The 17,433-nt window shown below is 32.9% G+C and overlaps 1 protein-coding gene across 50 annotated transcripts in view; it reads left to right on the forward strand.

Moving 5' to 3' along the window:
• Positions 1-1,201: 1,201 nt before the first annotated feature.
• The window catches only part of tws (protein phosphatase 2 regulatory subunit tws), a 30,968-nt gene continuing 14,736 nt past the window's right edge, over positions 1,202-17,433 (forward strand). For all 50 annotated transcript variants that reach the window (XM_080145966.1, XM_080145941.1, XM_080145943.1 and 47 more), the window contains exons 1-10: positions 1,202-1,566; positions 2,805-2,873; positions 3,300-3,385; positions 4,321-4,498; positions 7,456-7,518; positions 10,072-10,120; positions 10,636-10,744; positions 12,033-12,146; positions 13,397-13,460; positions 13,798-13,885. In XM_080145966.1, coding sequence (XP_080002092.1) covers positions 1,554-1,566; positions 2,805-2,873; positions 3,300-3,385; positions 4,321-4,498; positions 7,456-7,518; positions 10,072-10,120; positions 10,636-10,744; positions 12,033-12,146; positions 13,397-13,460; positions 13,798-13,885 — 833 coding nt within the window. In that variant the 5' untranslated portion in view covers positions 1,202-1,553. The remainder of the gene's footprint in view (positions 1,567-2,804; positions 2,874-3,299; positions 3,386-4,320; positions 4,499-7,455; positions 7,519-10,071; positions 10,121-10,635; positions 10,745-12,032; positions 12,147-13,396; positions 13,461-13,797; positions 13,886-17,433) is intronic.

Raw genomic sequence — 17,433 nt, forward strand, 5'->3', positions numbered from 1 at the left:
CGCTGAAACAGGTCTCTGACCTCAAATAATTCCATAATGTGGCTTTTTTGGCGGTCATTGGTGGACAAAATGTGGATATGAAAATATGCGGAAGTGAATTATACTCATATTTATATCTTTAAATATTTTTTTTTATAGATTTTTATGTTTTATAATATAACATATTTATGATTTAATAATACATTATTATAAGTATATTTAGCATACTATTAAAAGCGATGCTTTTTCATAATTAGGGTCTGTCCGTACGTAACAGATGTTTTTTTCGTTAATTTAGTCAAGTTAGAATTGTCCTATCGATTTCAAACTTTGCAAGATAATCTCTGTAGTAATTAGGTACTATTTAGAAAGCGAAACAACTCTATAATCGTTATATACCAGAATGTCCGTACATCCATTTTAAACATGTTGATTTTTATAACTTGTTTAACAACAGTTTTTTTATGTGATATAATCATTCGATGGATCTAATTTTTGAAGTATTATAAGCGAAGCATCTCTATACCAAGTCCTAAAAATGCCAGACAGTATTCTGTATTTAAGAAGTACATGATATAGGTATAATATAACACATAGGCTTGAGCTTCTGTTTTATAGAGAGGTTTATATTTGGTGATGTAAGACATGAAAGAGTTAATATCCGTCTGTCATTCCGTTTTAACGCTTCGATTTATGGATGTTGTCATCCTTGTTTAAATCACAAAACCTTTCAATTTTATAAAGGTAAAAAAAGGTTTTAATTCTTTATTGGGATAAAGCAAATTTGGCGATTCTTGTTACAAATACGACATTTACCCCTTGTTGCAAATACGACATTTTAATTTGATGTCCATTAGCATGTTCTCTGCTATCATGTTTATATTTTGACAAGGGTAAATATTACAAAATATTTTTTGAAATAGGTCGCAGCTCTAGTATGAAGTGACTGTGTATTGGAATCCGCAGAAAAAAAGCCTAAAATATCCAGAACCCATATGTGAATATTCGATAAATAAAAAAAATCAATCGGTTTTTCGTTAGTAGAATTTGATTCTTTTCAAGAAAGGGAAGGAACATTGGACTGGAAATTGCACTAAATATCTAGTTTTGACGTAGAAAAATGCGACAGGTTATTAATAAAAAATCCGGGAAATTAATATTTTGTTCATATTTTGCCCTGCAGAAGGGAAAGGTGGTGTGAGGGAATGCCGCGTACAATTGTGTCCGTGCGCTCACTGTGACGTCACGACACTGCTCTAAGCACAGACAAGCCCGGGAGCCGATTTTTACGCGCCGCTTTTTCAGCGACTTTGCCGCCTTGAAACACCGTTCCCGCCGCCCCGTTACAACTGCCAGCCGCCGCCGTACGCCACCCCCAAATGAATTTGCTAGCGAATTTAGCAAAAATTAGTTATTTCCTACGGTGATAGTTTATTCAAATTAGAATAAGTGATAATCCTACCGGCGGCCCAAATTTGTTTTATTTTGGTGAATCTGGGGGTATCGAGTTTTGTTCCCCTGTTGCCGTTCTTGTGATATTATTGTTGTTGTTTGGAGGCACCTAGGCAGAAGAAATGGGGTCTCCAGGTATTAACTGTCATATTTATTTATTTTAAGTTAACATGATAACAGCTTCTGAAGCTGCCTACTCAATGAGATTAATGTCTTAACGGGGAACACTAACATTCGCGAGAGAAAGATTGCTTGAAATTGGCTCCAAGCCATCTCAAACATACAACTAAAAGTACTTTGAACAAACTTGGGACTCGTGTCACGATGATCTCGATCGGGTTAGTGGTTAGCGAGATCTTAAGTGACGCACTATAAAACATTTCTTAGATAAAGTAGTGATGTGTTCATGTACGTATTAATCAGGGATCTTAATGGGCATGACAATGGATGATTAATTGATGTCACACATCCCCATTGAGCCAGACAAAATTTTTTCCACCTTCTGTAGATTTATAGTTGAAGTTTGGACACTATTTTATATTAGTAGGATAACCATAAATCAAAGTTCAATAAATGTATCCAAAGTTTTTGAGCCTACGATTAAGAGATAGCTGTAATAATTTATTGGGTAGTACTGTCATATATTTAATTATAGTTCAATGTCCCCTCCCTCACCCTGGTATTCATGCATATCTCTATGCAAATATTTTAAATATGATTTATTTATACACGGAAAAGTAAATTAATTTAAAAAAAACTTTCAATCCAAATTATGATTGCTTGATTTAACTAGCGGCATCGCCCCTAGCCTCTGGACGCCTATATTATTTTTTTTCCTCAGCAAACTCTTCAAATAATAAAATTTATTTTTTACCTGTCCAAAGTGTACCTGGAGGCCTGCAGGACCTGAACCTGGAGGCCGATTTTAATTTTTTCTTCTGATATGTCAATAACATCCATACAGATGTATATTATGTTTTATAAGTATTTTTAAATTTTTACCTGTCCAGAAACAACATTCCAGCCTACAGCACCTGAACCTGGGACCTTCAAAAAATGATTAAATATACGTGAAGTACTACCCAAAAGCAAACTTTTATCCCAAATAACCTATGGTCTCATTACCTAGCCCAATAATCACGGAGTAAGCGAAAATGGGAACCCCCCCCCCTCTTATTAAGCCTTTGAATAGGATATTATCTTATATCTCATGTAAAAATTCATAAAATTTCTAGGTATTATGAATTTTAACTTCTATGAATTTTTAGATATTTTCGAATTTAGAGCTTTGTTTATTTATAATATTTTGTAAGGTACTTCTTTTTGGTTGATAAACTGTTCAGGCTTTATGCTGAAATTATTTCTTGTTTAAGGAAACAGTGACATCCAGTGGGCCTTCTCCCAGGTCAAGGGCACTTTGGACGATGAAAGAGTCACCGAAGGTAACTTGTTTTAATATATTTTATTTACTACTATTACGCCCCTGGGCGTACTTAAGAGAGGGGGAATGGGGCAAGATGAACCTCCACTTTCAATAATAGTTCGTTACATTAAAAAAAAAATAACTAGTTGAAGAAAAATATTTTGGGTATTTATTCCAAGGGCTTTTTTCGTAGGAGGATAGAGGAACAAACCCTTAAAATAGGTATAAACCACCCATGGAGTTTAAAGAAGCTTCAGTGTAAATGAAAATTTGAATGTTTTAGACTCGAAAGTAAATCTACCTATTTGATTCTATCTATTTTTTTTATATTTTTATAACATCTTTTTCTTTTACAAAGTTTTGAAATATTTCCTAAACCTACCACACCTACCTAATGATCAACTTTTATAGTATCTATATTTGAATAACCACAGTTATATTTCAGCGGATATTATTTCCTGTGTGGAGTTTAACCAGGATGGTGAACTGTTGGCCACTGGTGACAAGGGCGGCAGAGTTGTCATTTTCCAGGTATAACTTTCCCTCCAGCCCAGCACACCATTAAACCTGTATCCGCTTGTTGTCGGAAAGGTTCAAATCTCGGCTTAACACAGAGTCGTAACTAAAGATTTTTAAAATTGTTCCTACTGCTGTTATGTCAGTTGCGCGACAAAAATAGTTAAAGAAGGCGGAATGCCTTTGCCCAAAATAGGTATAACTCATTACCATGTACAGGACTTATAGACAAAGGTTGGTTGTCTGTAGGGCGGGCAATATTTTTCATGCACATCAGTAAGCAAGACTTGGTTCAAAGATACTTTGAATTAATAACTCGTGGTGTATCCTGTACACTCTATTATTAAAGACCTTACTGAATTTTACTGTCCTCCTTGTCTATACAGTGTTTAAGAGGTTTTTACTCGAAAGATATTTAAACAAAATAAGTTAATTTGCATATAAACTTGTAATCATTCTCAATTTTTTTGCTAATAAAGTTTGTATCTGTAACACGTAATGTTAAAATCAGCGGGTGGTTCTAACCACAGTGGACACTGTTGTTATTAATACATAACACATGATAACAGATCTTACTGATTCTACAAGTAAAAAAGTTCGTGGTTCTTCTACAATAGTGCTAGTTCAAGTTTTAAGAGATATTGTCTAAATATTAATAAAAATAAAAGTTTTAAATTTTAATACATCATTAATTTTGTCTTAAGACTGGTGTATATTTCCAAACAAGTTTGATTTCTTCTCTCTTTCTGTATTTTCCCCCTAGGTAATTTATAGATTAAAAATAGGTAGGTAATGTCATTATCTTATTTTATACACCTATGTTTCCAAAAGCAATGCCATTTATTTAGAAGTTGAATAACTTATGTTGATTTCGACAATAATTAATAGATGGATCGTGTAACCCGAACTAGCAGTGAAACAATGAAGATGTATAATGTGATTTATTTCAGAGAGACGCAGGCTCCAAGGCGGCTAATCCCCGTCGGGGCGAGTACAACGTGTACAGCACCTTCCAGTCCCACGAGCCAGAGTTCGACTACCTCAAGTCACTCGAGATTGAGGAGAAAATAAATAAAATCCGCTGGCTCAAGCGAAAAAATCCAGCACATTTTCTTCTATCCACAAATGGTAAGCTAGTTCATTGAGTGATTGGTTGGCCAAAGTTAATACAGGGATCGCAATGGATAAGACAATGGATGTTGAAAAAGTACGTTCCTAACTAAAAATGACAAATTACTTTTGATGTAGATTACAAAAATTGGTTGAAAAGTTTGGACACGGCTAGTTTTAACCAACCAATTAAGATTTGATGAATATCCATTAAAAATGCCAAGAAATGTAAGAATAATGATTAAAAATAAGTTAGCAGAATACATTTTTGTCTTTGTCAAGACTTAAGTTTCTTATACTCTTTTTATTTGTATTTAAGATAGGTATTTGATATACAAGGATGACAACTTCCATAAAGTTGTATTTAAAATTTTTGATAAACAAGGATGACTAAAGTTCGATATCAATCTGTAGCGAAATTTATTTGATAAAAGAAATACTTCACTTTCATCATTTGCCTTATCGTACTGGGAATTACTGTTAATTCCATGATGTAAAAAGTGGGTGTCAATTAACTATTAAATCAATGTGCTCAAATTCAAAATGGACGTATGTTCTTTTTACTTGGAATTGATAATAAAGTTTCGGCGCTTTAATAATTGTACGTACTTGCTATAGGAATCATTATGCAATGTTTAAAAGCTTTAGTATGATTTCAACAAGCCACTTACGGACAGACATGCCCTAACTATAAAGCATTCACAGAAAAAAGTATTAAAAATGTATGATTTAAAGTCGAGTTATATTAAACTTGTTTGTGTTAATTGGGTTAATTTTTAATGTCAAAAGATCGCTGTCACATTTGGTCTATTTTTTATCTTAGGATTTTTTCTTAAATAAGACAAGTTTAGAACTGTTTTGAATGTACTATGAATGTACTATTGTTTCATTTTAAAAAGGCGAAGCTTTTCTTGAATTATTGTTAGTACTTACAACACGTTCGTAATGGAAAGCTTTTATTGTTAAATTAGTTAAATTAGGCATGTCGGAATTATCCTATCGATTTAAATCTTGGCATGATGATTCCTGATATTATTCGGTACAATCTACTAAAGAGTATAGCAACACTATAATTGTTACACAACGTATTTCATTTTATTCATGTTATTTGTTTGTCCTACTACCAAAATTTTTAAAATAAGAATCCTATAACAACTTAACACTATGAAAACATTAGTTTTTAAATATCAAACATTCATTATTTTAAGTTTTCAACATCAACATCATAATATTTTCGTTCAGATTTTAAAATAAATTCTTTGTTTTACAGCTATATTACGAGCTGAATTGTTTAGCTTCGCTGTTATGGATGTTATCACCTTGTGTTTTATTTTGTTTATTTTCATCAAATTTCATCAATCTGCTGGCATATTAAAAACAAATTAGCAAAATATTTTTTGCCACTAAAATATTGACACGTTCTTCTTCATGTGTTAGCCGTCCTAATTGGTATTTTGAATTTTAGTTTTTTTGCCATTTAAAAAAAAATTAACGGTTCAAAAATTTATTCATATTTTGGGAGTCACAAAATACCTTTCCTGTGTAATAACAAGTATGATAACATCCATAAGTAGCGATTTAGCGAAGAACTAGAAAACTGAAAAAAATAAGGAAAAAAGTTGTCTGAAAATTAATAAAGAATAAATTACAAAACCTTGTTTTTATTTGTTTTAATAATATTTATATTTTTGTACCATGACTGACAGACCGACGGACCAAGTAAATCATATACTGGCACAAATGGAATATTGAGGCTTAATAAAAGATTGTAAACTGATGGACGGACAGACAAAGTTAATTATTGAGTAGCTGCACTACTAAAATTCCTTTGATCCTTTTTTCCTCATTTTAGCCAAATATTGATTGTTTTCTTTGCCCTCTCATTTCATATAGGGAGGGAGGGTGCATTGGGCTGTAGCCTGTAAATTACACGGGTAGCCAAAGTTTTATAACTACGTCGCCTTATTTGATGGCTAAAAAGCGTTGGGTATTTTTATCCAATTTTGAATGGTTATTTCCAAACAAGTGGTGTGTCCATACCTTTAACTAGGGATGGCAATCCGTCAAAGTTTTGGACCGGATTCTTGCAAGAATCCGTCAAAAAATATGTCGGATTCCGGACTAGCAATATTTTAAAAGGCTTTTTAAAAAAATAAGTGCGCTATATGTCCTCAAAATTAATGTTCTTGGTGTTCTCAATAATTCACTTCCGAGAACCGAACCAAATTTCAAAAGATTCATAATATAAATTTTGATGATAATCTTTGCCTTCAAAAAGGGGGAGTTGAAAGAAAAAACTCAAGACGCTAATTTTAGCCTATCAATTAAGAATCCGAATCCGCTATTAAAAAAGCGGATTCCGGATTCGGATTGCCAACCCTACTTTTAACCAATAATTTTTTTCTATTTAAGAGAATATGCCTCTCCCCAAGAAAAGGGTTAAGGGCGAGCGAATTATAAAATCTTAATCTATTTGAAACACTGAATTGCTGCCCCTGCCTAATTTGAATTTTTTAATATCACAAATTGCTTTGAATAAATATTTGATTATTTTACAAATGGGATTAGAATGGGAATGAATGTCAAAATAAAATAAAAGGTTGATATTAAGATCTTTTATTTTGAAATAGAATTTCTCTATTTTAATAATGAAGAAAGTTGCTAGGTTCGAATCTCGGCCAACACCGTGTTATAACCAAAGTCGTTAAAAACGGTTTCTTATATTGATATGTCAGGTGTGCGACAATATTAGAGTAGGGGGAATGCTTTGGCCCCAAAATAGGTGTGATCCATTACCATGCGTAGACAAAGGTGTATTACTTACTTTTTGAGGTACAGTCAGTTCTAGTTAAAGTTGCTACTTGATGACTTTTAAAGGGGGAAGAATAAGCCGATTACTGAATAATATTCATATTGTAATTTTAACCCTTTGTGGACGATTTTAAAATATTTATAATTTTTTTTTTTTTTTTTAGATAAAACAATCAAACTGTGGAAGGTTAGTGAACGAGATAGAAGGGCTGAAGGATACAATCTCAAGGAAACCAACCATTCTCATTTTCCAAGAAATAAAATTAAAAACGAACAAATTCAAGTTACTAGGTACAGGGTGACTGGAACTCCATGGATCGCAAGGGATAAGACAATGGCCGATAAATTGATATACATCCCCAATGCTGATTTACAAAACTACCCCTTTTGTAGCGCGAAATAAGTTAGTGAAACGTTTGAACACTCAACTTTAAAACCAACCATAACAATTTAGTGCCCAAAGTTTTTAAGCCAACAAATAAGAAATCGTAATTATAAATCTTTGGAGACTAGTATAATAAACATCCCATTGTCCTCTTGCTCTCTCTGCTCGAATTCGAACTCTGTGCGTTACCACTGCATAAGCTACTATTATAATATTCAAATGGTATTCAGATTTTTTTTTATATAAAACTAACGTCATTTCTCTTAATAATGGTTAGATTTCACCTAAATAAATGATACCTAGAATTAATTTAAAAGAATTTCTTTTTTAATTGATTAAAACAAAAAAATAATTCTTAATTAAAAATATTGAAAATAGTTATTTCTCGCATCGTATTATAAACAGCTTTCCGTGGATATAAAATTAACAGTTGTAAGATTATTTAAAACACTGTTTTTATATCCGAGATGCCGAAGGCACTCGCTAAAAAACTGGTTTTAATCTTATGATTGTACATTTTTATATTCGTAGAAAGCTGGATATAATACGATGCTAGACATAGTGTTTTCGTATGGATGAGAACCGGTTTCTATCCAACGGATTCGAATAAATACGAGACGTTAGACTGTAAATTATACTGGTACCCAAAGCCTTCTAAACAGGCTCTCAAATTCGTTATCTTTTAAGAATTTGTGGACTTTCATTAAATCTTGATATGTTAGTTTGAAGGGGTAATCTGTTTTTAATCATTGGTGATATACATGAATTTATTGTCCATTGTCTTATCCCTTAAGATCCCTGCTACCTATAAATTCCTGATAGATTTTAACACAATTCTAAATATGCCCATCCCAGCCTAGGCCTACACTTCGCTTCTTTTCATATACATTTATATGTATATACCGAGCTGTGGACGGGGAAATGTTATTTGAAAAAAATGCTGATTAACTTACAACTGTACTTAATCTAGCAATAGTTATAAATAAACATAATTTGACTTTCTCGTTGATTAAAATTATTTGTTGAAAAGTTTTGACACTGGTATTTTAACTAATCAAGTGTTTAAAGCCAACGAATGAGAAAATCTTTAGAAAACGTTGGGTACCAGTATTATTTACAATGTCAACTCCCCCCCCCCCCCCCCCTCGTATGATTGCACGCCCTTTGTCTTGATGTCCCAAGCTTTCGGAATTCTTTGTTAGTAGTCATCTGTCGTAGCTACTTTAAACATTATTTAAATTTCAAATGTAAAGCTATTTTCAGTAAATTTCGAACGTTTTCTGATGTTATATTACACCCTCATCCCATAAATCTTGGACGTGCTTGTGCAGATTACTTATTCACTTTATTTAAGTGTCTGTCTGTGTCACACTATGTTTAGGAAGCTTATATATTTAAACAGAATATCAGGGAGAGAGGGATACAGCTATTTGGCTAAATTAATTTCTAATTATTCTATGTATATGTATATTTGGGGAAAGAAAGGGTTGTATACTAATCTTACTGTCATTGTAACCCCCTCCCCCACCCACCCTGTAGGAGAGGAAAATAAAAGTTAGTTGTAAAGTAAACAAAATTTCAAAATGTTAGATAAACATTAGTAGCAGTCGTGATTTTCGGGATAGTTTTTAAAAAAATTTTGGACAATTTTTTTTATTAATTTCATTTTGTAGATTTTCCGCACCCTTAGCCCTTAGGTATCAACTTCGCATTAATATGGCTTAAAACCAGCCTGGAACCATTTATACCACTGTCTTGAGTGCATAATAATTACAAATATAAAAACTCGTTCAAATTAGGAAATATTTTTGAATTTGTATGAAAATAATTTCTCTACAAATATGTTTAAAGAAAGAATAAACATAAATATATACATACACATAATATAAATATTACAATATTTGAAAAGATTGTTGTTTTTTCTATTTAAAAAAAACCTAAAACATTTTTTATTTTATTCTTTTCTTTAGAATTTGATTAGATAAATTTTTATAATAAATTTTGCATTCTTTTGCTGTCTGTCTGTCTGCAAAGCTATTTATACCATTTTTAACGTCTCTAGTAAGAAGAGGTATGGTCCCTACTCGAACCCGACAGCAAGTAGACACATTACCTTGTTACAGGGGCGTCCAAGCTTTTTTATTTGGGGGGGGGGGGGGGGGGTAAAATTTTGAAAATAAAAATTTTGGGGAGGGTAATCTTTATTTTATAGAGGCATTTTTTTATTTGGGGGGGGGGGGAATTTAAAATCCAAAATTTGGGGGATAATCACCCCTTTACCCCCCCCCCCCTTGGACGTCTATGCCATGTTACGCTAATACCGTTGGTTTTAGCTGAAGTAGCTTTGAATTCATATTCTTTTAAATACGTAAATGAGAATGGTTCTGAATATAACAGGAAGAAAATGGAACGCTTAGAGATCCTTCTAATATAACATCTCTTAGGTAATGTATTAAATATTTCTCTGAGTATCCCTAATATCGAATTAATTCACATTATCTGTCCGTGTCAGTAGCGCTATACTGTGATTTTATCGGCTTCTATTTTGAATAGAATTATGACTTTTTATTTTGAAGATATCCCGTTAGTCTGTCGGTCATGATTTTCAATCTTATCTTTTTTTTTATTTTTCCTTTTCGTTATGTACCCTCTGTTTTTATGACCACTGAACATATGCTCTATAATGACTCTTTTCTGTTTTTCTCTTCATGTTTTTTTGCGCTTAACTATCTAAGAAAGATATCATCCTTGCTCATAATTATAAACAAATCTGCTTTATATAAGATATATTAGAAACTATGTGACTAACAATTTTGAATTATAGCAAAAGTAATTATAGAGGGATATTTACCTAATATGAATATGGGTTTTGGTCACACCCCTGGCAAAACCCTGTGCATGCCACTGATATAAACGTGATTTCCAGGCTAACCAACCAGAACAAATACTTTTTTTTCAGAGTGCCAGTGTTGAAACCCATGGAATTGATGGTTGAAGCTTCACCCCGCAGAATATTTGCCAACGCACACACCTATCACATCAACTCAATATCCATAAACTCAGATCAGGTATAGAACTGACAGACAGACAAACAAATAGATAGACAATCAGGTATACAGACTGATAGACAGTTTGACAGTCCGCTTTCACTATTGCATAGGCCGATTTTGCTGTTTTTGAAAGGGAGGAAGGGACATTACCAGGGGCGAATATTCTGTACAGGATTCTCTTTTTTCCCGGCTTCAAAAATATTTCTTTCTCTACACTCTCCCTCTCAATTTGTCGTTATTGTCTTATCCCTTAAGATCCCAGTACTTAATACACAAACTGATATTGTAGATAGACAGACAAAAAAAAACTTTTCTCTTACAACAAAAGTTATCTAACCCTCTAGAGAAGTTATATATTACGTTGTTGACCTAATTATTAGTTGTAACTAGCACTACTGGACAGATATAGTGGCACCCATAAATTATAAACTTTCCATAAAGAACCTGGGATCTTAGGGGATAAGACAATTGACGATAAATTTTTCCCCAAACTAGCTATTATATAGTTTGTTAATTTTGGAAATTGCTAGATTGGAACTAAACAATCAATTACAACATGGTACCCAAAGTTTTTTGAACTAATAAATGAGATAACGTGGTTTTAAACTTTGGGTACCAGTTTAATGTCCCTTACCTCCCTGGAATAAAGTACACACTTGGTAAAAGGGAATTATAAACATGTTACTTGACATTAGTTTATACTAAAAAATTTGGCCAAAATTTTTTTCCCCATCTAGGTCAATTTAGGGATTATTTTTGCTTAGATAGATTTTTAATAGAATTAGGTGTCTAGTATATTTATTTAGAAACCTTCTATTAAGATTTTAAGTCCTAAAAGCAGGTTTTTGTTATTAAAATTCAAATATACATCTATATATTCTTGACTGATAGAATTTTGCTAATGGCTAATGGCCAGAATGAAAATAACAGGGAGGTAGGTTGTGCTTAAATTCCGTAAAGGATTAGATTTAGAACTCTAAAATTTTGTATGGCTGTTGCTCCAATATAGTACAACACAGTACACATCCTCGTTATACCCCATTAAAGCAACTGGCATGCTAAATTTTAGATTTCTACTTCTATTTTAAATTCTTAAAACTCAAAATTTACGCAATTTTAGCACAACCTACCTTCCCCTTTGTCGATTTTGAACAACAACATTTGACGGATTTTTTAGCATTTACTTTCAGTAATATATGAAGTTATACGAGATCGATGCCGGGATTTAACCCGTTGTCCGCCCGACAACGAGCGAATCCGCTACGCATTATGTCAGAGTCTTATGTTTACTTACTAACTTGTTCAGGAGACGTATCTGTCCGCGGATGACCTGAGAATCAATCTGTGGCACATGGAGGTCACTGATCAGTCATTCAATATCGTAGACATCAAGCCAGCAAATATGGAAGAACTCACAGAGGTAGGTAGATAGATAGATTACAGCCAGGTACTAACTTATTCACATAGAACAAAGTATAGATACCTAGTTAAAAAGATAGATATTATGATAGGTAGTTCGAATTTTATAAAGAAGATATCAAGTTAGCAAATGTGGAAGAACTCACAGAGCACAGTTCACTCGAAGCGACAGTAAGAGAAAAAAAAATTTCCTAGACATAAGGCCAACTGTTTCTAAAATGTCCCAATGAACATATAAATTTAGTATAAAAGACTTGAAATCTTAAAATGAGGCCTTTCTGAGAAAATTAGATTTGAAAATTTCAAGCTCAATTTTCACCCCCTAGGAGTTTCCGCATAATCATGACAAGAAAAGCAAAGATTATTTATTTAAAATTTTGAACAACTTTGCTTTTATGAAGTCTTTCATAAAACCTCTCTATATATGATTTATTTAAGGCTGAATTTCCGTGACCTTAGCAAAGCAACTGATAAAAATGGCCATTAATTAACTCCCTTCAGGAGTGGTTTTATGAAGAACTTTATAAAAGCAAACTTATTCAAAATTTAAATAAATAATCTTTGCTTTTCTTGCCATGATTTGGCGGTAACTCCTAGGGGATGAAAATTGAACTTGAAATTTTCAAATCTAATTTTCTCAAAAAGGCCTCATTTTAAGATTTTCGTTTTTCCACTAAATTTATATGTTCATAGGAATATTTTAGAAACAGTTGGCCTTATGTCTGGGAAATTTTTTTTCTCTTACTGTCGCTTCGAGTGAACTGTGAGAGGTAGAAATAAGATGGATAGATAGATAGATAAATAGAAAGATAGGTAGATAGACAGACAACTAGGTATCGAGATAAATGTTAGGATAGATAGTTTAAATTCAATAGCGAAGACATAGGTACTTAATCATTTTATAAAAGTAATAGTCTGTCTGTCTGTCTGTTGCATAAGATCTATCTAATTGCTCTACCGACAATTTTCATTTCGCGTGTCTTAGAAGTCTAGGGAAGGTTATAACTATTTTTGTGAGGGGTTGTACCTCCAACCTCTTAAGAGAAATAACCTCTTAAACCCCCCCCCCCCCAAAAAAAAAAAAAAAAAAAAAACTTACATATTCTTGTAAAAACTAAAACTGAAAGTAAAGTGTTGACTCCCCCCCCCACCCCCTATCTTCCCCAAAGTGCACCTAGAGGCCTTTATGACATAGCAGCTAGTACGTAGTTAATATTATATTGCATACATCTTAAATCCAAATTGTTTCAGGTGATCACAGCATCAGAATTCCATCCGAGGGAATGCAATCTCTTTGTATATTCAAGCAGTAAAGGTGAGCAGGTTTTACACAGAAGATTTGCCCTGCTTTACCTCAAAGAGTGCCTATCGAGCATTGACGCCTTTCCCGCCCATCTTAAGTTATAATTAACGATAAATGGATGTATTGTACAATGTACATCGCCAATGATTATAAATAAAACCGATTAGACTCTGCATTTCAGGGAATGTACCAATTGGTGTTCTGGTTTAAATGCTATCAAAAACGCTTTCCGTTAAAAAAAGACCATGTCATATCCAAAACAAAATCTTAAACCCCTGAACAAAAATGCGAAATAATGAATTTTTTGTGGTAAAGTATTTTCCCCCTGATTAATTATGTATCTATTTAGGAACTATACGTCTGTGTGATATGAGAGCCCAGGCCTTGTGTGATAGTCATGCTAAAATGTTCGAGGAACCGGAAGACCCCACAAACAGGTACATACACGTGGACGTACGAACTTTATGGTAACAGTTTTAGAGTTGTAACGCTTTCTAAATTGTAAGCATGCAAAGTTTTAAAGCGTTAGGAGACATCTAATATGCCTTAATTAACGAAAAGAGCTATATAATACGTTACGGATCAACAGACCAACCCTAATTTTGGAAGAGAAACATATCTATAGTATAGATGTATATACAGACAACTACCTCTCTTCCTTTTTTAAAAACTTCTTTCGTTTGCTTCTAAATTATTTTCTGATAGCTGTGTTAATATAAGCGACACCATTGGTTGATTTTCAATGACCCAATAGAAAGGTTGCACAAGACGGTTGCGATGGGGAGATACAGTTATTTAACCCTTTCTCCCTCTAGTTTTTTTTTACTCTAATGGAAGATATTTGTTTTTTAGAGAAAAAAACTAGTTAAAATTGGGAAATATGTCTTGCTGATTTTTTATCGTTCAATAATGTTAGAATTGTGGTTTCACAAAAATCCCACATTTTCCGCAGGATCATTTTAAATCCAGAGATGGGTTTTTAATAAATGCCGCGTTTTTTCGACAATTTTTTAGACATTGATTGATTGAACGAAGACGATTGGATTTCAACACAGAGTATACAACATAAGAATTCAAAATTTAATAATTATTAATTTATCCATTTGTATAATGTCTAATACAACTTAAATCCATTTTCGCTGCATAATTATTAATGCATCTTTTTAGAGCTGTGTTAGACATTATACAAATGGCTAAAATAATAATTTAAAATTTTGAATTCTCAAGTTGTATACTCTGTTAAAATCGTACGGGGCATTGATCTTCAAGATGAAATAAGATTTTTAACAGAGTTTACAACTTAAGAATTCAAAAGTTTAAAATAATTATTTTGGCCATTTGTATAATGTCTAATACAGATCTAAAAAGATGCATTAATAAATATGCAGCGAAAATGGATTTAAGTTGTATTAGACATTATACAAATGGCTAAAATAGTAATTTTAAAATTTTGAATTCTTTTGTTGTATACTCTGTGTTGAAATCACATCGTCTTCGTTCAATCAATCAATGTCTAAAAAATTGTCGAAAAAACGCGGCATTTATTAAAAACCCATCTCCGTAATTCATTTAGTTATTTTTTTTGTTGGTCACTTTGCTTTCACTTAAAACCTATTTTATGACCAACGAACCTCCCCCCCCCCCCCCCAAATATGCATCCTCTTAGCTATACGGGTTACTTTCCCTGCGGGGCTCTTAAACCCCTTACTTGGCACAATAAAAATCTAAAATAAGCATCACAATAATTGGGAAATCGCAAATGAGAATTATATCGTATGTTTTGGAAGAGTTGGGGTAGGGGAGGTGCTATGAGTTTCTCACCGTCGGAAAAATGGTCGATACTGTGGTTTTCTTTAGTTTTCCTTGTTCTAAAATGAATATACTTTTATCAGTGCAGGGGTGTATCATGTACTGTACATTTCCATAATTTAAAATTTAAAAATAATAGTATATATTCCAAGAGTGGGGAGTGTTTTATCGCCCTTCGAAATCCTGTTACTTTTATATAAGGATTGCATAACCCCGACATGGTTCCTATGTTTTTATTCTAACTTGAATAAAAGCTTGTTTACCATATTTCTAGTTTTTAACAGGGAGGGAGGGGACATTGGACTGTAAATTATACTGGTACTTAAAGTTTGACAATTTTCCTTTGTTGTTTGCTGGCAATAAAAACTTTAGGAAGGTACTTTTATTAAGTTTTGATTGGTTGATCTCAGTTTGCGGTATCAGAACTTTTCATCCAATCAAAGTTGAAATTTTGTCCATTGTTTTCAGCCCCTTACATCCCTAGTTTAATAACTTAAGTATATGAATCAAATTATTGCAGTTTTTTAGTCTGGTGCTTAGCCCCTCACCTAAGAATATACTTTTAAAACACGAAATGAATGAAATCTAATATATCTATAGAACGAGAAGGATTTATTTATTGCATAGTTTTTATAAAGAATTTAGAAAATTCTTGCAATTTTTATTGGTTTTTATACTCTTCTTTATAAGAATCAAGGGATCAGGTATTTAGCACTGAAAACAGTACATCAATCTATTATCAATTGTCTTATCCCTCAGGATAATTGAATCACTTCACATTACAATTATTGGTTGAAATGATTAGACACTATGAGTTTGAACCAAACAAGTTATTTAAAACTTTGGGTACCATTATAGTATACCGTTTAAATTCCCCCTCATCCCCTACCCTTCCAGAATGTTACTACGATTGCTTCACATGAAATGGCAGAATAACTATAAAACTCAAACACTCCTGATTTTACAAGTCTTTTTATTCCTGACCGGTTTCAAGTTTAGAAGCTTATGAGGACGGTAATATAGAATCTAATAATCAAATAGCAAAACACAGCATAGATAAATATTGAAAGCATAGATGAACAATACCTTAATTGGATCAAGAGTATTACTGTAAGAACAATCCGACCGTATTGTTGGTTATTGTTTGTAAGTAAACACACTTTAGTTTTATTTTTTCCACAAGTCTAGGTATGCTTTTTTATTTGTCAAGGTTAATTGCAATCATGGAAATTTCTTCAACAAACAGACGAACATTGCCTAACTATAGCGCAGCTATACAACTTTACTTTTATTTTCAACAACTAACTTTTATCTATGTTTTTAAAAAAAGCTTTTTGCGTATTTCCTAAAAGTGCAGCTTTAACCCCCCCCCCCCTCTTCCACCTTTTTAAATTTAAATCAATTGAAAATAAGAGTATTATTTTTTATTACTTTGTGGCAGGATAGGTTAGGCTATTTTGTGTATGGGATTGGGCAGTAGCAAAAGTTAGAAACAGGGGAAAAAATAATCCCCCTTCCTTTAGTTTTTTTTTAAAAATTAATCTCTAAAAAAGAGGGGGGATTTCAGTGCTCATCAGGCAATTTATGGGAAAGTCCCAAGCTTGTTGTACCAGCCACTCATGCGGAATTTATTGATTTTAAAAAAAATTCTTTCATCTAACTTTTATATTAAATTTTTAGCAAGTACAAAAGTAGTTTATAATGATTTTTAAAATTAAATGAATGACTTTAGAAAATAAAGCTGTTTCAAGATCTTAAAGTAACACACAGACTGACCATACATAAATCCAGCTAGGCACCAGATAAGATCACTAAACCGCTCGACGATGCCGGGGGTCGTCGAGTTCTAGTCCAAAACCACACAACTTCATACTAGAGACTTTAAAAACGGTATCTACTGCAGTCTGTTGCTATGTCTGGTGCGTGATAGTAATGAGAGTATAAGAAATGCCCTGGTGTGTTAACAGGCGCAACGCACAATTAGTCCAGGTTTGTTCAATCAAAGGGTTGGTTGTCTGTAACTTATCAAACTACTGTATAATACATTTGATGATTGCATTCCATTACGCGAGGCTAATGGTTTCGGGTTCTCTAGTAGATGTCTTGAAATAAAGGGGGAACCCCGCCGCGCCTTAACGAGGTTATCAACTAGTTTGACCAATAATTTATTATTAAT

Source organism: Acartia tonsa, chromosome 13 (genome assembly GCF_053477335.1).
Source record: "Acartia tonsa isolate MP-2025a chromosome 13, ASM5347733v1, whole genome shotgun sequence".
Taxonomy (NCBI): domain Eukaryota; kingdom Metazoa; phylum Arthropoda; class Copepoda; order Calanoida; family Acartiidae; genus Acartia; species Acartia tonsa.